The sequence below is a fragment of the Pteropus medius genome, unplaced genomic scaffold (genome assembly GCF_902729225.1).
Source record: "Pteropus medius unplaced genomic scaffold, Ma_sr-lr_union100, whole genome shotgun sequence".
In the NCBI taxonomy this organism is placed as follows: domain Eukaryota; kingdom Metazoa; phylum Chordata; class Mammalia; order Chiroptera; family Pteropodidae; genus Pteropus; species Pteropus medius.
Window position 1 is genome coordinate 539,857 of NW_024349141.1, and position 20,432 is coordinate 560,288.

Sequence of the window (20,432 nt, forward strand, 5' to 3'; positions counted from 1 at the left end):
CCTCTTTATAGAAGTATCCAGGAAACTTATCTTCACCTCTTATTACCTATACTTCATACATGTTTACTGTCTAAACCAATCACTGGAAAGGGGAATGGGACCATTATCATTCATTTATTCATTTAACAAGAAAATAGTATGTTTTCTATATTCATTTAGGGGCTGAGAACACAGGAGTGAACAAAACAGTCAAAAATATTGTCTACTCTCATGGAGCATACAACTTACTGAGGAAGATTATTTCTCCATTTTCAAAGTAAATAAGTAACTCATATAATATGTTGTACAGTAGTAAGTGCTAGGAGTTAAAAAATGAAAAAGGGGCTATGAAGAAGTATCGTGAGTTGGTTGACATTTTAGACAGTGTAATTAGGAAAAGTCTGAGTGGACTTTTGAATGAGACCTGAAGAAAGTGACAGAGTACCAGATCGAATACCAGATTGAAGAGTGGGTCAGGCTAAAGGAGAACTACACAGATCCTGAGAACAGCAAGGAGGCCATAGCGGTTGGAGAGAGTAATAGGAAATGATGGGGGTGGGGCATGGGGAAAGGTGTAGAACATGTTGAAGCCATTCTCAACTGGTGGAAATTTTGGTAAAATTTATAAATTTTGGTAATGTCTGAGGACATTTTTGTTGTAATAACTTGCAGGGGAGGGAAGTGGTGAGTCCCAGGGTGCTGCTAAATAACAAGTTATAGGAGAGTCTACCTTTTGACTATCTTCCCTCTCAACAAATAATTATCTGACTTAAATGTTAATAGTGCCAAGGTTGAAAAATGCTTTTAGGACATAGTAAAGACTTGCTAATACTAAGTGATTTAGAATGACATTGAAGTGTTTTGAGCAGAGAAATGATCTAATTTAAGCTTTTAAAAAGATCATGTGGCTGTTTGTTGTGAATAAACTAAAGGGGTAGAAGGGCAAGAAACAGGATAGAATTTAGGAGGGGACTACAATTATTCAGGAAAGACGTGATTGTTTGGACTAGGATGATACAAAAAGGGGCGATGAGAAGTGAAAGATTATGGATATATTTCGAAGGCTCAGCTACCAGGGACTTGGTAACTAAATGTTTGTGTCCTCCTAAAATTTGTATATTGAATCCTAATCTCCAGTGTGATGGTATTTGGAGGTGGGGACTTTGGGAGGTGATTGGGTTATGAACTTCCTAGACTTCAGAACTGTGAGAAATTCCTATTGTATATGATCCTCCTAGTCTATAGTATTCTATTATAGCAGCCTGAAAGACCATGACACTAAAATACTGGGATATAGGTGTGAAGGAGAGGAGCTATGTATACGACTCTTCAAGAGTAATATTAAGGCTGATGCTGGAGCTGCATCTTCCCAAAGAAAGTAACCTGAGAAGTGGGCAGAAACCTAAACAAATTTGGAATGGGAAAAAGAATGTCCATATGGATGTTTGGATAGGCAACCAATAGCATCTTATGGAAATAAGAATGGATACTGTTGGATTTGTGAATGACTATCTCAAAGGGCACAATTATTCTACATGTACACTGTTGAGTTTCTTAAAAAAAAAAATGCTTTTTAAGAAATGTCTTCTCATGTCATGTTTCATTTGGTGACAGTCCGATAGATATAGGAAGTCCTAAAACCTTATTCCATCAAAGTCATTAAAGGATTTTGATTTTCCTTTCAGTATTTGCATCCCAAGCAAGTACTGACTGCCTACAAAGTAAGTTGGTGTATTGTTTAATAACTGCTTTCTATTTGTTTCGCCTACCCTAAAATATCAGCCCCCTATGAGTCCTTATTATGGGCTAGAAAACTACTTAACATATTTCTCTGTTATCTAATAATCTTATAACAGCCTAATAAAGATCCTCTCTTTGACCAAACTCTACTTAGGCTTCCCTGAACTCTTTTTCAACTAGGCCTTGACTTTTGAACTTCCATTTTCTCTTTACATTGTCCAGTTTTAGCAAGCATCTTGCTAAGTCAAAATCCCCTATCCTCCATAACTGATCACTCCCATATCTAATGGAGTTCCTCATCCTACATCATTCCCAGGTGATGTCTTATAACCTGGACTGCCTTCAGCAAGAATTCTGTTTAACTAGAATCTTAGCCTTATCTTTGCTGTCGCCTCCTATTTTCCATACATTGACTCCCATCTTGCTCCTCGGCTATACATTCCCACTTTATCTGGAATTGAACATAGTTTTCTCCTATTGCAATACTTTTGAATAAAGCCATTACCACTTTAACAAGTGTCAGAATAATTTTTTCTTTAAATCTTTAGCCTAAATAAGGTTATTTCCATTTCGTAGACAACAAAATTGCAGTTTTGTATAGTAATTACGTTTAATTAAGATGCCAAAATGCCTCTGAGAACTTAAACGGTTGTTGGCACTCGTTATACCAGGCTTCCTGCTCTCGAAGGCCTAGTTAGTATGATAGCTGTCTGGTAAGTGCTCAGTAAGGACTTGCCCTCTGAGTTAGAAGCTCCAGGTTCTGAGACCAAGGATACAAGAGACCTAAAAGTCCTCCAATACAAGTGTTGTTTCACACCAAACTGATCTGCTGGCTCATCCTCCAGACTCTGGAGGGCGAGGGTGGATGGCAATAATACAGCGCTCATTCTCGATTTAGACCCGCCGCTGCCTCTTTCCCGGGGCGTCACCACAGTGCGGTCCAGCAGCTGTAACGAAGGGACCAGCCACAACCTGCGCGAGGCCGCGCGGGCCCCAGGGCCGGCGTCCCCGCCTCAGGCCGCGCGGGCCGCCCGCTACGGCGGGCCCAGGTGCGGCGAAGTGCGTCCGGCCGCTTCCGAGGGCCGGCGCCGGGGCGGGCCCGCCTCCCCGCGCGATTGGAGGCCCGCGGCCCCGCCCGGCCCCGACAGGCAGGCGGGGAGCGTAGCGCGCGGCCTGGCGGCGGGGACGTCCAGGGCCTGGTCCGCCTCCGCTTGCTCTCGGGTTCTGGCGCCTCGGGCAAGAGCCGGCACCGCTGCGCCCCAGGCCGGGGAGGAGCTGCTGTCGGAGGGAGACGCCGGCCCGGAACGGGTCCCTGCTTCCGCGGTTGGTTCCTTACTTTTTCCTAACTCGGAGCGAGAACCCGTTTCTCCCTCCAGTTCGCGTTTGCCCCAAAGCGCCGGACGGAGAAGTTAGGCGGGGAAGCGGGGGATTTTCTTTCGCGGGTTCCGAGAGCGTGGAAGGCGGGACGAGAGTCTCCGGACGCCGGCGGGGGGCGGGGCGTCGCCGCGGCCGGCCGCAAGTCGGGTCCTGGCGCGCGTCTGGCCTCTGGGTACCGGTTTGTCCCCAGAAACTCTTGGTGAGCGCTTTTCATCGTCGCCCTAAGAAGAAACCGAGAAGCAGAAGGGACACCCGTGTCGGAGACTGGCCTTGAAGGGAGGCTGTCGCTTGCGTCTGGGAAAGTGAACTTGGGGCTCCGCGCCCAGGATGTGCATTTTATAGACAGATTCAACTTTCAGGTCTGAAGTTCTGATGCTCCAAACTGTGTTTATCCTCTTTATACTTATTTAGAACTTATGCGCAGCTGAAAAGTTGTTCTTTGGAGACTTTAGGTTTTTAAAACAACAAATATTTATTGGACACCAATATATAGAAAGTATTGGTCGTGGAGGAATCCCCACAAAACCTTTTCCTACTTTAGGCTTAGCTTACTATCTAACTTCCTGGCTTCCCTTGTGTTCGCGTTAGGAGGAGGACAGGTGAATATTGTTAAAGATTTCAGCTGTGTTGTAAATGATAGGGGTTTGGATTAAAGTTAATTGAAGGAGGGAAAACCTATTAAAAGGAACAGTTTCTCATTCGGAAGACAGAAGATGATAAAATGAAAACTTAATTTTCATTCAAAAGCACTCACCAGTTTTTAAAAATTCTTTGGAAATATTTAGAGGATTACAGTTACCTTCACATTTAAATTAGTTTCAGGCGTATATACGTGATATACCAACCCTCCCCCCACCCCAAGAAATTTCCTTTTGCAGCCCCAGATCTCTCATTGTGAAATTCACTAACCTGTGTACAATTATAATTAATTGATTAAAGTTGTATGACTATACTGTGGAGTCTGTGCTGTTGTTGGCAGTGCCGCTTTAATCTCTAAGGCAGGGCAATTTTTACTTTGATGAGGTTGGGGAAGGTGCAGAGTACAAAGAAAAAGGAAGAAGCTGAAAGAGGCATGTAACAGCCTGAAACTACCCAATGGCCTAGGGCTCTGCTAAATAATAAATCCATGAAAATCCCTGACTCATTTAAAAACTATCTGTCACTTGCTGTGTTTGGTAATGATGTCTATTGCCGTGTTCCGTATTTTCCCAATCCAAAACTATTCTTTCATAGTGACCGAAGACCTTCTCATCTTCAACACAGCATTTTCAGTGAAAGGAACATATACAATTTATTTTCTCTTTGTTATCAGAAATTAACTCATAAGGTATACTCTTCACTGTTAATAGGTATTATAGACCCTCTAAGTGAATTTTGGAAATGTCGAATTAAGAGACATTTAACAGGTTTGTTTTATAATATCAGCACTGCTTAGAATTCAATATTGTAATGTGTGTGTATCTCCATTTTGAATATAATGTGTGAGCTTTCTGAAACCCAATCGACTCCAGAATCCTAATTTCTAGGAACCTGGGAAAGTGCCCCATAGAAGACATTTTGAGAAATGTATTTCAACGGGAGTTTTTATGTTGCTGTTGTTTTAGTTTTAATCACTTATCTCACCCCTTCTGCCAGCAGAAGTGATGCCACCAAGAAGAAATGAGAAATACAAACTTCCTCTTGCACTTCCAGAAGGCAAGGTTCTGGATGATACAGAGGGGAAACAGTGGGTGCTGGGCAAGAAGATTGGCTCAGGAGGATTTGGATTGATATATTTAGGTAAAGTATAACTACAAATTACCAAATATTATATATATGACCGTAACTGTGCTTAATAATATTTCAAAATTGAAACTTTAAAATAGAATAAATATACTTTAAGATGAAGATAGTTAATGTTTAGTAGAATGTCTAGTTTCAAGACATGATGGACCCCACTCCTTGTTGTCCATGTTTTTCTGAATGACTCTTAGAAGTCTTTTCAGAGCACAGTAACACAGCTTGCCAGACAAAATGTTAATGTTCTTTTTCGAGAGTATGTTTTTCTGGAAAACACAACTGTATAAATGTGAACACTTTCCATTTGTAAATTTTAATCATTACTATTTAAGTTCCAGTCATATCTTCTTTTTTAATATTTATGATTATTTTTAATTTGGTATGGCTTTTTATCCCAGTTACATTTGACATTAGCATCAGTGAGAGTGATACATATTAACTTGGGAGAAATTTATCTGTATTAGTTATTAGTAGTAGTGTTTCTCAACCTTTTAAAATCCCTCTTTGGATAAACATAAAAACCTCACTTCAAAACTATACCTCCACATATCCTTATTTTTTTAAAATTTATTTATTTTAATTAGTTTCAAGTATACAGTACATTGGTTAGACATCTGTATAGTTCATAAAACAATCCCAATTGCTCCTTCCCTCCCCTGACCCTCCACCTAACCAACATATTAATGATAACTACATTCTCTCTGCCGTACTCCCCATTCCCGTGACCATCCATCAGCTACTAATTTGTATTTCTTTAACCCTTCACCCCATTCTCTCAGCCCCCCAAACCCCTCTCCCCTCTGTCCATCACCAAATTGTCCACTATATTTGTGAGTCTATTTTTGATTAGTTTGTTCTTTTTATTCCTTAGATTCTGCATATAAGTGAAATCATATAGTGTTTATCTTTGTCTGACTTAAATACCTTCTAGGTCCATCAATATCTTTTTTCATCCCCTTTTCATATGTAGGGGTCTTGTTTTCTTATTCTTTCAGCCACTCTATCTTTTGGTTGGAGCACTTAATTCTTTTCCATTTAAGGTACTTATTGATAGGAATGTAGTTGTTACCATTCTTTATTCCTGTTTTTGATACATGTTTTTTCTTCTTAAAAAAGTCCCTCCAACATTTCCTGTAATTCTGGCTTGGTGCTGATAAATTCCTTTAGTTTATTTTTGTCTGGGAAGCTCTTTATCTGTCCTTCAATTCTAAATGATAACTTTGCTGGATAAATTGTTCTTGGTTGTATATCCTGGGTCTTCATCCTGTTGACTATTTTTTGCCAAGCTCTTTTGTCCTGCATAGTTTCTTTTCAGAAATCAGCTGCCAGTTGTATGGGTGCTCCCTTATATGTAATTATTTGTTTTTCTCTTGCTGCTTTTAATATTCTTTCTTTGTATTCAATCTTTGGCATTCTAATTATGATGTGTCTTGCTGTAGGCCTCTTTGGATCCCTGATTTTTGGAATTGTCTGAGCTTCCCAGGGTTTTATGTCCATTTCCTTCACCCGGGTAGAGAAGTTTTCCATCAGTATTTCTTCAAATAGCTGTTCAACATCTTGATTTTCTTCAGTTACACCAATCAGACAGATATTTGGATTCTTAATAGTGTCCCATATCCTCAAATTATTTTTATAGTCTTGGCATCCTTCTTCTTGCCATTCTGATTGTGTGTCCTTGGCTTTCCCATCCTCTAGATAGGGCATTTGATCGTCTTCTTTATTCACTTTGTTTATTCCTTTGTTTATTCCATTTAACATACTTCTCATCTCAGATAATGTGTTCTTCATTTCAGACTGGTTCCCTTTTATAATTTCCATTTCCATTTTTATGTTTTTTTATCTCTTTATTGAAGTTCTCAGTGAATTTATCTACACTTCCCAAAAGTTCATTGAACATCTTTATAACCAGTGTTTTGAACTCTGCATCTGTTAGATTATTTGACTCCATTATATCTGGATCTCTGTTCTCTTCTCTCATATGGTTTCTGCTTCTTTGTCTTCCTATTTTGGCTGCCTTTCTGTGTCTGTTTCTATGAATTAAGCAAAGCTCCTAAGTCTCCCGGTCTAATTAGTGTGGATTTGTGAAGTACATGTCCAGTGGCACAGTCCTGAGAGGGGTTCACCTGCAGGCCAAATTTAACCCAAGTCTCTACCCCTCTGGGGCCACCTGTTAAGATTCAGCGAACAATCCACAGATGCTGTCCTTATAGTTGCCTCAAAAGGCCACACCAGAAACCGAGGCCAGCTGCCTTCACCAGTGTGAGCCTCAGCAAGGAGCACCTGACTCACTGAGGATACACCTGGATGTGGCTTGGGTGGGGCCCTAGTTGAGGTAGGCGGGGTTTCAGGGAATCCTATGGGCAGAGTGACCTTTGTTATCCAGTCTGATGGTGTCACAGCTATGGGGGCACTGTGTCCAGCACACTGATAGTGGGGAGGGCTCAACAGGGAATAATGGACACGACCGGCACTTCTGTACTGAGCAAGTGTCTCCTCAGCCCTCACTCCAAAAATGTCTCCTTGTAAGTTCCTGGTGCCCGCTGCGCACCGAACGGGCACTGGTGCTCAGAGAGAGGGGTCCATTACCGCAAAAATCCGCTTGCAGACGCGATCCCTTTAAGCGGCATCTGCCGCTGCCGCTGCCACAGCCCGTCTCACTCAGCCACTCAGGACCAGGGAGTCCTGCGTCCTTGCCCAGTCCTACCTTCTGCTGTTGCAGGGTGCTTTCTCGGATTTCTCCGTAGTTGTATGGCTTGTTCCTCTAGATCCCAGGTGAATTTTCCTTGCTGCTGCTCCTCGTTTCCGTCACAACTTTGATTTGGTCACCAGAGGCATGAACAGAGCCTCTATCATCTATGCCATTTTTTTTAAATCCCAGCATGGGTTTTATTTGTTCTTTGAGGGTTTGAGTAGTCATGTGTCCAGCATATCTATGCTCTTTTGACTTGAGTTGAAGAATCATTTTATAATGAAGGTTTAAAGCGGTTGTATCTGTCTTTAGGACACTGTGTCATCATAGCTGTCATTGATTTACTGACTAAGATGTTCCTATTGAAAGCATCTCCTTTGTAATTGCTTTTTAAATTTTATTCTCTGCTTTAGAGAGTAAGATTTAAATGAGTTAACTGAAGGAGTCCATCTGTGACCCTCTTCACAAAATGGTCATGGGTTCAAGAAAAGGTCTTGGAGAAGCTCTGAGTCTCTAAATCTTTAGATTCCATAGGTGGGAAAGCAAATTTCTTCTCAGTCTTCGCTAGCCTAAATCAATCTCAGAATTCCATACAGTGGTAAAGAAACAAGAAGGGAGTCTGAAAATGCTTTAAAGTGAAAAATAAAATATGGTATTAGCTGATTGACGACCAATATCCCAATTACGATCAAATAAAAAATAATGATGCGAAAGGCCTTGAGAGCAACATCCTCTCTCTCCTTCACCTTCAATGCAGTAGGTAGTGATTTATTAAATGAACAAAAACAACACCACCAACAAAAAAAGCGCAGCAGAATGGAAAAAGAGATTATACCTTAGGGAGTTTGAATACCAGCTTTCAAATTTCAAAGGACTGATCAGTATATTCCGAGGAAAAAGACAAATATTGAAATCTTTTAAGAAAAGTAAACGAGTAAAAAAAAAGAAATAACACATAGGTTGGCTATTTGGCAATAAGCACCTAATCGTTTTAATTGTTTTTGTATGTCCATTTATTCTCTGTGATCCATTCCCCCAATACTGCCTGCTCCTCTTGCCACACTTACCCTCACCTCTACCTTGCAGACTGCCTTAGTCAGCTCTAGCTGCCACGACAAAATACCATAGACGTGGGTTGGGGGAGCGGGTTAAAGAACAGAAATTGATTTTCTCACCATATGGAGTCTGGAAGTCCAAGGTCAACGTGTTGACAGTTTTGGTTTCTCCTGAGGCCCTCTCTTAGGCTTGCAGATGACCGTCCTCTTGTTGCCTCTTCACATGGTCTGCTTCTGCGCACACACACCCTTGGTGTCTTTCTCTTCTTACAAGGACAGCAGAACCATTGGTCCCTATCCCAATGGTTCATTTAATTTAATCACTTCTCTAAAGATCTTATTTCTAAATATGGCTACATTCTGAATTACTGGAGGTGGGAACATCAACATGTGAATTCTAGGGGGACACAATTCAGCCCATAACATAGACCATAAGCATGAGTGATTTGTTTTTCCTAATCTAGAAAATAACAGCATCTTCATGTAAGACTTCCTTCTCAATTCTAAGAAACCCCTCTCCACCCCGCCCCGGCTCAGGTTTCATTTAAACATCTATCAATGAATGGTCTTTATTTTCTCACTGCAACCACTAAATCAATTCTTTGCAATCTGACTTGAAGTAACACCAGATAAACAAAAAAGCTCTTTCCAAAGTTGTAGATAAACTCCTTTGGCCAAATTCAAGGACTGTTTCTCCATGCTACTTCCCCTGATTCAGTATGAAACACTGAACAACCTTACTGCTGCCTCCTTTTGGATATGCATCCCTTCGTTGGGAACTGTGACTTTACCTTCCAAAGGGCTCCTTTCTGTTATCACTTTCTAGTCCCCCCTTTTATTTTTGCTCTTTTCTCTGGGGTCCAGCCTCACTCTTCTGATCTCATTCTTTTTAAGAAAATTCTACCCATTGAACTATTCAACCATTACCTCCTACACAGGTAGCTGAACTGCCTGCTCTGACCTCCTCAGAATTTCGGTTTCTTACATTCATCTAGGCTCTTCATTTGCAATTTCTTCAGCTCAAACTAATAATATGAAAATGACATTCCTTTTTCTTTCAGACTAGAGCCCTTTCCTGTGCTATCTTTGCTTCAGTGCAGGACACAGGCTCTAAGCCTGGCATTATCTCTGGTCATTCATTAATGTATTATACTAGTATTTATAGAGCTCTTGCTAGTAGGCACATGCTTGGCTAAGCAATACAGATACCAGGTGAATGAAAAAGATACAGCCTTAGCCTTGCAATTGCTCTTGGTCCAGGCGAACTCTCCCTTTCATGCCTAATAGCTTGTCACTAAATTCCTTAAATTCTTCTAAACATCTCTAAGGCCTCTCTCTCTCTCCCTCCCTCCCCACCCACCCCGCTCTGCTGTCAAAGCCAACATTTTCTTTCTCATTACATCAATTTTATCACACTTGGATTGATGTGATAACCTCCAAACTGATCCTATGCCTCTAATCTCCACCTTACTCGATCTTTACTATCCATTTCTCCTATTACTATGATGTGAGCCTTTAACTTCCAGTGTTGTCACTGTCACTACCTGCAGAAATTTTTCAGAGAGGATACTGGCCTTCTGAAAAATAAAATATAAACTCCAGAGCTGGAAAAGCTGAAAGAAAAGTATAGATTTGAATTCCTGCTCTGCCACTTTAATGCTTAGTGTCTCCAAGCAAGTCATCTGCACTCTCAGGGCCTGTTTCTCAATGAAAATATTAGGATTCAAATCGGCAACTTGCTCATAGGGTTATTATGGACACTAACACACACTGTTATTACTGCCACTATCACCACCTGGTCTACGAGCTAATGCTTACGAAGCACTTCATATGGCAGGCACTGTGATTATTGCTTATTATTCAGTAGCTCATTTAATCCTCATTCTATATACTAGGTGTGTGACTTTGCGGCAAGTTTCTTAACCACTCCATGGCTCATTTTTTCCCCCTTAATTTGCAAAATGGGTGTTTTAAGGGGTAAAAGTGATAATACACGCAAATTACAACACCTGGTACAGAGTAAGTACTCAATCATAGTACTACAACTTTAAGTCTGCATCACACATTATAACTCCTGGATGGAGTTCTTAAAACTAAGTCTATTTATTACAAGAGTATCCATCTCCTATTTCTTAATCTAAATTGATGAGCTGCCGGCAAAGAAGAACTCTGTCTTGTATTTACTGTTTTCCTGACAGGAACAAACAGCATATAAAAACATACAGTAAACCCTTACTCAGTGCACAGCAATGAATAAATTAGCAGGTAACACTGTTATCTGTAAGGGTATACACCCTTTACTTGAAGTTGTGATCCAGAAGATTTCTGAGAGTGGCCTTTCTTCTTTGGTTTATATCATAGCTAACATTTTTCCCTTCATAGCATAGCGAAATTACTCTCTTCCAGTTCCGCAATTGTGGTAGTAGAGATTGTCTAAATTTATCTAATACCATAAATATTCCTCTTATCACTCTCTCAATAAAATTAGCATTTTTAAAGGAAAAGTAGCCTCCAGGGGAGAAAAAGCCTGAATTTTATTCAGAGTCTTGAAAAGATTTAAATTCTACTTGAATTTAATACATAACCAGAGATTATGTATGGATTAAAGAGTCAAGAGGTAAAGCTAATTAAGATTCTGCCTCTTTTGCAAAAAATCAAAAGGATTCAGCATAATTCAGTCCTTCAAGTCTTTTATTAATATGATTACCAAATGCAAATATTTATAAATTGTACTGACAACATTCAGTGTTATTTCAAGCAGCATTGAGCTATTGTAACAAAGGAAAGCAGAAAATACATCAAAATCTCTCCATAGATCCTTTGCTCACCACCTTTGTGTGAGAAATCATTAGAATATTAAAATGAGGTGAGATGTGTTCCTATAAATAGACTTATCACTCTGAAGTGGTACCAAGGGTCAAAATGTATGCATCGCTTCTCAGCTGAGTAGAAAATGTGATAAAAGATTGTTTTTGTCTATCCAAATGTAAATATACATAAAGTTGCCGTTGAATAAACACAGGTCTTTTTTGCTCTCGGTAACAGATTTTTTCTCAAATTAAGGAAAAGAGCACTGATATTTTTTTTTCCTCTTTCAGCATCTTTTTGAGGAAATATATATCCTAACAATATTTTTGACAGCAAATTGTAAGGCTGACATACTTTTCGATAATTCTTCAGCTTTGTTTCCATATGTCAAATTTTAATCAACCAAATTTAAAATTAAATTTCCCATATGCACCTCTGTGTGAAACAGATAATAGCGGAATGGCTGGGGTCTAAATTTCCTTTTTGGTGAGAGTGCTGAGCTCTATCTGCTCCCCCCCCAACCCAATCCCTTCCCACTCATGGTCAGGAAGACTCCCCGTGGAACTCTGGGGAACCACGGAATCCTGCTTGAATACCGCTGGACTAGATGGACTAGTTGGTTATAGATCATTCTAAGCTCTAAATTTTTTTCTCTCTGACATTCTGGTTGTTGAACACAACCTTCAAAGATATAGCATTATTTAGTGGAATCTGCTAGGTAAATTATAAATTATACAGTTGATCTCTCACCCTTTGCCAATATCCCGTGCTTCAGCTTACATTAGCTCTGTTGTAAGCCACAGCCCTCTGCTGGCACATGTTTACTTTGCAATCAGCTAACTTCCACTAAATATTTCCTATAATTGCTGATTTGAAGCTGTCACTCCTCACTTCATGTACTTGTTCAGATGATTTTCAGACCCTCCAAAATAAACCTTTTCATTTATCTGTAAAAATGCCATTTCATTAAATAGTGTATTAATGTATCCTCCAACTAATATCATTTACAAATTGATATTAGTTTAAAGCAGAGCATCCCAGGTCCCACCTCATGCCTACTAAATCATAATCTCCAACAGCAAGCTGCTCTATTTTTCCCTTGCACTCCAGGTAATTTGGATGTTTGGGAACCGCTCCTTAAAGTCTTAATAAAAGCCATCCTAGCAGTGAATGAGTCAAGACCAAAGGCAGAGAACATCTGAACTCTGGTTGATTTTAATCCATACTTTACACTTAAGAATTCACTGACTCTATTCTTTTCTAATTGTTTTAATCCAAACTGAAAACAAGAATTTCATGAGTAACTTTCTGCAAAACCTTACTTAAATCTAGATATATCTGTTCAAAATGTTTTTCTGATCTAACCCAATTTTTTTTTAAAAGGAGACAGGGAAGTTGATGATTCTCAAGTGACTTCTTTCTTTTTCTTTGGGCACATAAGCCATCTATCTATCTATTTCACACTGGATTGATGTTAAGCTCTTGAATCTCTAAGTTGCACTATCTACTGACCCCCTCACTTCCCTTTTTTAAGGAATTACAAATATCCAAGCAGATTGAGAAACTCTCTTAATACCTTGCACAAAAGTGCAATTCATCCGGAATAGGACAAACGGACTCATCTAGATCTCTGACATCTCAGTTTTAGGTAGTTTCAAAATCTTTAGCAATGGTGTGTTTTATATTTCTAGACTAATGGTCACTCTTTGACAGAGAAAATGGGTGAAAAAAAAACAACAGAAGCTGAGTTCACGTGAGATTTTTTGGATGGTAACTCCATTCTTATTAGTCAGTATTATTTGCTATCATTTTCTCACCATTCCAAATCAAGGAATCTGGATCTTCAGAGCAATAATGGTGATAGTAGTCATAAGGTAGTGTGATAAATTTCTTTTGGATACTTAATGTTCTTCCTCATTATCTTATTTAGGGCTATATTCTGAGTATGTAGACAGTACTTGGAACTGAGTGGAGTTCAAACAATATCTAAACAAACAAACAAACAAACAAATAAATACATGAATGCAGAGCAGCTCATCTTATTTAACCCCTACAACAGCCCCATGAATTAGCTATGATTCTCTACTTTATAGATGAGGAAAATGAAGCTCAGAAAGTTTAAGTGACTTGCCTAAGATCACAGAGTCAGTGTAAGAACAGTAACCTAAACCTGTATATTTCAACTGCCAGATCACAAATATACCTCATCTGTCTCTCAACCATGGTATCAAGAGAATTGAGTTTGCTTTTCTGTTCAGTCCCTCATCAGCTATAGACCTTGGGAAAGTCTCAGAAACTTCCAGAGTCCCAGTATTCTCATTAAAAAAAAAAATATTACTGGCCCTGCTTACCTTGAAAGATTGTTTTAATACTCAATGTATAATACTAATACTAATACTAATGTATAATTAAACTTGAAGAATTATTATTATTAGCTCTCAAATATTCCCTAGAATAAGTTTAAATATCTAAATGTCAAAGAACTGATATTTCTACTGTAATATTGATGCCGTACAAAAGAATATTTTAAAAACTGCAACACCAGATAGCAATAAGACAAAAAATAATTATGAGGAATGATGCTGGCTTCCAATAGTTAAGTACACCAAAACATTACCCTGAATGGCATAAGAAATGAAAGTTGTATTTGCTATGATTCAGATTAGTCATATATGAATATCATAAAAATTCTTCTGTTATACTTACTAATATCCAGTCACCATATTCAAGGAACTGGTTAGATAATTCTATTGGTGTTGATAATTGCTTTCTTCAGGAATCATTTAGATCATGGCTTTGGCTCTCTACAAAGTTTTGTCTTATTACTTGTCTAGTAAGGGGGTTAAGGTATAGAGCAATTTTAGAATGAAGAGGTTAAAAGGAACAGATTTCACAAAGTAGAATAATTATACTGGCAGCTCTGGTTACAGGCTGAGATATCCCTGCTCATTATTTGGGTCTCATCATTAATGTCACCTCCTCATGGAAGCCTTCCCTGACACTCTTACCCCTTTAACAAAGCTAGGTTGCCCCCACCTCAGAATCTAGTATTTTTGCCCCATAGTATTCATCGCAATTGTGATTATTGAGTTATTTTTGTGATTATTCAGCGTAAGTCCCTCCAGATTGTAAGGTCCTTAAAGATAAATGCAAATCTATTTGTTCACTTCTACTCTCCCATGGCTTAACATCAGACTTGGTAACATGGTAGGTGCCTAATTTACTTTTTTAAAATAAATTCATAGAGAGATAACTATACTATTTATCTTAGGAAACCTGCTTATTAACATAGTGCCTTTCACTTAGTGGTTGCTCAGATGAGATGAGCAAAAGAAAAGTAAAGCTCCCTGTTTGGGTCAGGATAGGCTTGGTTATACTGCAGTGACAAACCACCAAATCTGATAAGTTTTCAAACAACAAAGGTTTATTTCTTACTCATGTTATATGTCCAGACTATGCTGGGGGTTTCTACTTTGCACAGTTTGATCGTGGGTTCACCATCTCAAACATCTCTGGTTATGGCAGCAGGGGTAATATGTCAGGGAGAAGTTGTACCAGCCCTTACGTGTTTCTGTTAGAGGGGCATGTATCGCCCTCACTCGCACTTAACTGGTCATACTAGCCAATGAACATATTTAAATTCAAAGGGGTAGGGAAAAGAATTCCTTCTGTATTCAGTATTAAAGAATTACATATGGGGAAACGTTAATAATATCTCATCTACCCCCCAAAATGGTAGACATAGTCTAATAATATTAGCTATTTTTTGAGTTGTCTCATAAAGGCAATGATTTCTCATTATTTTTCAAAACAATACAAAGTTTGTATTTTATATACAAATAAAGATATAGAGCTAGAGATATAGCTGAAGTTTCAAGTTAGTAGTGCCCCATAATAACCATAACTGAAACCAAGGCTATGATCCATATGAAACCCTCACGTTGGTACTATGAGGAGGTAATATGAACTGAATACCTGCTGCCTGGGCCTGGTATCCTTCCTGCCTTCTCCTGATAAGATCACTCTAAATTACCTTCAGGGAACCACACATCTTTCATTGCACACAGCCTTGCAGATTGTCTTGCAGGAAGAAGCTTGTCTTCCCTTGACTAAGGGAAGGACATACAACCCAGAATAGGCCACTGAGACTCATAAATATGAAAACCTTCAGGGATGGAATGGAAAAGTGGTTGGAGCTATATACCCTAGTAGTCACACTCTAACATATTCATTAACTTATTCCAATACTTAATGAATGTCTATTATGTACCAGGAAGCCTCTTGGTATTTTAGTAGTGTACCAAATACATGTATTTCGTGCCTTCATGGGTTACGCAGAAAATATAGTGGAAGTGGGGGAGTTTTTTACATTGGATAATGCTTCTCAAGAGGTTGATTCTGGGCATGAATAAAGTGAGAGAGTCAGCCATGTGAATATCAGAGGAATGGCATTCTAGCCCAAGAGAAAATAGCAAATACCAAGACCTCAAGATAGACATGAACTTGTTCTGTTCAAAGAATATCGAGGAGGCTAATATACTAAGCAAGGAGGAAGGGAATCTACAAAGTGAGTTTGGAGATATAGCCAGTGTCCAGATAATGTTGAGTCTTGTAGGTCAAAATCAAGCCATTGGATTTTATTTTTAATGCAATGGAAAGTCATTAGAGCATTCAAGGAGGATTTGCCATGTCTTGCTTTTTGTTTCAAATAGTTAATCTGACTGCCGTGGGTAGAATAGAAGTGGGACAGGGGAAAGAAATGAAGCTGAGAGAAAAGAGGTCATTAAGATGGTCCAGCTAAGACAGGAGGGCTTCTTGGTCTGTGGGTGACATGTGGGAGATGAGAAGTGGTCAGAATCAGGATATAGGTCAAAGGCATAACTGAAAGAATTTTCCAATGGACTGGATGTGAGCCGTAAGTAAAAGACAGCAAAGATGGCTACAACATTTTTCACTAGAGTAGCAGGATTAAAAGGGGTACATTTATAAAAACAGGGATTTTCAGGATTTGGAGGAATAATTTTTATGTTGTAAATATACTCTCTTGAGATGCCTATTATATATCCAGGTGGAGATATCACGAGGTAGTCAAATATATGAGTCTGAATTTCAAAAGAGGGGTAGGGGCTTTGATGTATACTTCAGAACTTGGTGAGAGTAGCTATTAATTCCTAATTCATAAATCCCAGGACTGCTTGATTCTGCTTCTTTCAGGATCTACTTCTTTCTGTTTTCACCGAATCTACAAGCTGTCTCATAATCTTCAAATAAATTCAACATCTTGTGTCCCCAAATAAGTTTTTGTTGCTTGCAACCGAAGACCCTGATATTATTGTTATTATTATTATCATCCCCATTCCACAAATACGGAAACTGAAGTTCAGAAAGGTTAATAAGAAACTTGACTAAAATCACACAGATAACAAGGGGCAGAGCTGGGACTTGAAGCCAGGTGTGTCTATAAGATACCATCCCTCTAAAGTCAGAACATTGCACAACCGCTGCCTGCATGGTTTCATTAGAAAGAAGTCTTCAAAAGCCTGGAACTACAGATGCTGTTCAAAGTGATTTCACAGTGGCAAGAAGAGGCAGGAAGGAGGCACAACTTCAAACAGAAAACGGCATCTCTCTGGGAGAGCCAGCAGTTGCCAACCTGAAATTTCAGAAGGCATCTTAAAGCAACGGGGAGTTTTGCTTTGTTTTGGTAGCACACTGTGATTTTACACCAAGTCTCTATTGCAATGTGCAAACAATTCAACTCTTGGTTGAGTTCGCCTAAGAGTAAAGAAGTTGGGTTGATAAAGAGGGGGAAAGTTATTATTCTGTGGCTAGGTACAGAAATTTGATTCACATTAAAATTCTCAAAGGCTGATATACTCTCTTGTTTGGAGAGTCTCATAAGATTTATCTATAAAGTAGAAAACAAGGTCTTGTGGATGTTTTAGGTTATTAGGTTATTACCTAGAAAGAGAGAGGTATTTCTCTTGCTCATGCCAGTGCTCCTCAGAGTCCAGCACAGTGCCTGCTACTCAGTAGCAGTTTAATGTTTATATCTGAAATACAAACATGGAAAATATTTGAATTTCTTAATAAATAGAATGCTTAAATTAATGGTATTATAGGAATTTTATTTGACTCTTGGGGAAGGAGCAGCAGACTAAAGTGCTTACGTTCAATGGTTCCAATATCTGGGTTACCATCCTAGCTCACAAACTAGCTCTGCCAGGCTCTGGGGTCAAATGGAAATTCCAGATTGGGTGACAGGAGCCCATCAAAAGCGGGAGGGAGTTGTGGGTCTCAAGTAGGAAAGTGCCTCATGGGGCCTGGGAAGAGAGTTGATGTTGACAGTCCTAGGGCAGTGGTAAAGCTAAGGGCTGCTCACCCAATAGGCACAACCAGGGACAGAGCTAGGACACAGGGAAGCCAGGAAAGGCAAGTCTAATTCTAGAGATGTGAGAAACTAGGGAACTGATGCTAAGCATTTGAGTCAAGTCACAAAGATTTGTGATACTGATAGTTACTATTTATAGAGCATCTTTATGTGAATAGCACTGTCCTAGCATTTTTTACATGTTAAATCATTTCAATGTTACAACAACTCTATGGGAATATAGACAGTGTTATTACTCTCATTTTTCAGATGGAGAATCTGAGGCATAGAGTAGATAAATACCTTGCCCGCATTCACATAGCTAGAAGAGGCAAAATTTGAACATAGAGTCTTTGGCTGTAGAGCCATCTTGCTTAACCTCTACACCACAACACTTGACTGCTGCCTTGTTCACACTGACTGATTCTGTTGCTTTGTTTTAATTGCCTTAATCTGTTTCTTGCTAAACCTTTTATTGGTTTGTATCAGGACAAATATATTTCATATTCAATGAACAGTAATTGAGTACCTAATGTGTTCCAAGAACATAGACATGGAAAATAGAAAAGTGAGCGTGACTGTTTGGCTTTCATTGTCTCATGAGAAGAGGGCCAATAACGGCAATGACAAATGCAGTGAGTCCTTTGGTAACAGTGAAATGAGGATGGCACTGAGCCAGCCTTGGTGATTTAGGGATGATGCCACTGCCTATTGTCTTTAAATAAATTGTTTAACCTATCTGTCTCAGCTTTATTCCCCCATCTACAAGGGAGATAATGATATCAGAACCCTTATAGGGTTATTTTGAGGATTAAATTAGGGTAGCTTGTTATGTAGCATTTTTGTGGCAATCGCTGACTGATACACTCTAAAAATGATTATCATTATTAGTTCTCATATTAGAAATGAGAAAGTTAAAGCATAGAGAACTTCAGCAACTAACCTCACTCCTTGATGCTAATAAATGTCAGAGCTGAGATTACAATCCGGGGAGTGTGACTTAAGAATCTCTGCTCTTACCTTTCATATATATAGACTTATAAAAAAGCCCAATGCTTCAAGTTTAAAGTATTAGTTGGTCTTTCTAAATGTAACACAAAGCATGAAGAGCAAATAAGTAAAAAATGAGTATCTGACAGCACTGTATTTTTGTGCATTAAAATTCAGACAAAAATTAGATATCTTTATGCTAAGAAAATGACTGTTCATAGAATCCTATCACATCACCACCCCCAGCATCAAGCAGCATGCCTCAATCATCTAGTTGGATATGTTAACAGCTCAAAGTAGAATAAACTTAAGTTTTATAAGTGAAAGGGATGGTTCGCTTAAAGTGGAGCTTAGATGAGGAGGATTGGAGTCATCAGTGAGTCAGGCAGGAGTATGACTGCAAAGAGCCTGAATCATCCAACTGATCTGTCCACATCATGATCCAATCGCTGTCTAATTCTCAAACCTCCACTCCAGGGCTACATGGACAAAGATTTTATAATCCATCACAAAGGTCAGATAAGCCCACCGAATGTCAATTATTTCTCAATAAAACTGGAAAAAATAAGCCTGGAATGTGCTGCTTAAAACACAGTAGGTTTAAAGCCAAAGCGAGAGGTTTCCTTTTAGCAGGTAGCCATGGAACTTTTAATTCTAGGCAGCTACGCTAAGTCTCTCTCACTGTCAAGGAAGATGAATAAGGGTGATCCATCTCATTCCTGGGAAGACATCTCAATTCCTATAGGCTGAGAGCAACATCTCACTCCTTTGAATTCCCATAACATTCTATTTGTACTTCTCTTACCAGATTACCTGTTCCTGAAATTGAAGACTGTTTTGTAGACTTTGATTTCACAGCACCTTGTATACAGTAGGTGTTTCATAAAGGTTTGCTCAATAAACAAATATGTATACAGAAAAATGATATGGTTTAAAAAAGGCACAATGAATCAGGGCTCTCTTGTTCATCACCACCAGTGCCTAGCACACTGCCTGGCACCTGGCAGATGCCCAGTAACTATGTGGTGATGGATGAGTAAACAGTCTGCACTGGGAGGCAGAGAACCTGGGTGGAGCTGATGTCTAGATTATAGTGTCTTAAAAAGATTCTCCACAGTTTTTGCAAATCTAGATGGTTGGAGCATCTTTGGGCCTTGTTGATCAACTTTTCCTTTTTCCCACTGACTACACAGCCGTCTTTCAATAAATTCTGTTTCCTTCAGTTAGCTGGAGTTGAATTCTGTTGCTTGCAACCATAGAAATCTGATAAATCAGTATTTTCTCAAAATGTGATCCATGGAATGCTTACATCTCTGAACTAGGAAGCTTGAAGATGTAGATCCATAGGTCTCCCCTTAGATGTGGAGGCCTCTGAATCTGAACTTCTGGCGGGATCTGCTTGACAGGTTCCTCAGAGTCTTTTGCACGCTTTGAGAACAACTGAATGAGATGATTTCCAAGCTCCCTTCCAACATTAAGATTCTATAGTTTTATGAAGCAAAACAGCAGCTTCTTGCCAAGGCCTACGGGTCTTCATTGGTTTTTCACCTTTTCCAGCACATTTCATTCCCCTGTCCTTTCAGCTCATCTCACTCCAGCTTCAGTGGCATTCTTTCTGTCATTTCCATCCCAGGATCTACATATT

At 39.3% G+C, this 20,432-nt stretch overlaps 1 protein-coding gene across 1 annotated transcript; it reads left to right on the forward strand.

The window, feature by feature from the left end:
• Positions 1–1,251: 1,251 nt before the first annotated feature.
• Positions 1,252–5,118, forward strand: LOC120617000 (translation initiation factor IF-2-like). Its single transcript, XM_039880558.1, has 3 exons — positions 1,252–1,357; positions 2,701–3,042; positions 4,732–5,118. The coding sequence occupies exons 1-3, from the start codon at positions 1,252–1,254 to the stop codon at positions 4,884–4,886; spliced, it is 603 nt and encodes a 200-aa protein (XP_039736492.1). The 3' UTR covers positions 4,887–5,118.
• Positions 5,119–20,432: the final 15,314 nt, after the last annotated feature.

What these genes read in the sequence shown, in the direction of transcription:
- LOC120617000 (XM_039880558.1), top strand. Translation starts at nt 1,252, where the DNA reads ATGACACTAAAATACTGGGATATAGGTGTGAAGGAGAGGAGCTATGTA. An exon ending in GCTGCATCTTCCCAAAGAAA is followed by an intron (nt 1,358 to 2,700) that starts GTAACCTGAGAA and finishes AACCTGCGCGAG; the next exon opens with GCCGCGCGGGCCCCAGGGCC. An exon ending in AACGGGTCCCTGCTTCCGCG is followed by an intron (nt 3,043 to 4,731) that starts GTTGGTTCCTTA and finishes CCCTTCTGCCAG; the next exon opens with CAGAAGTGATGCCACCAAGA.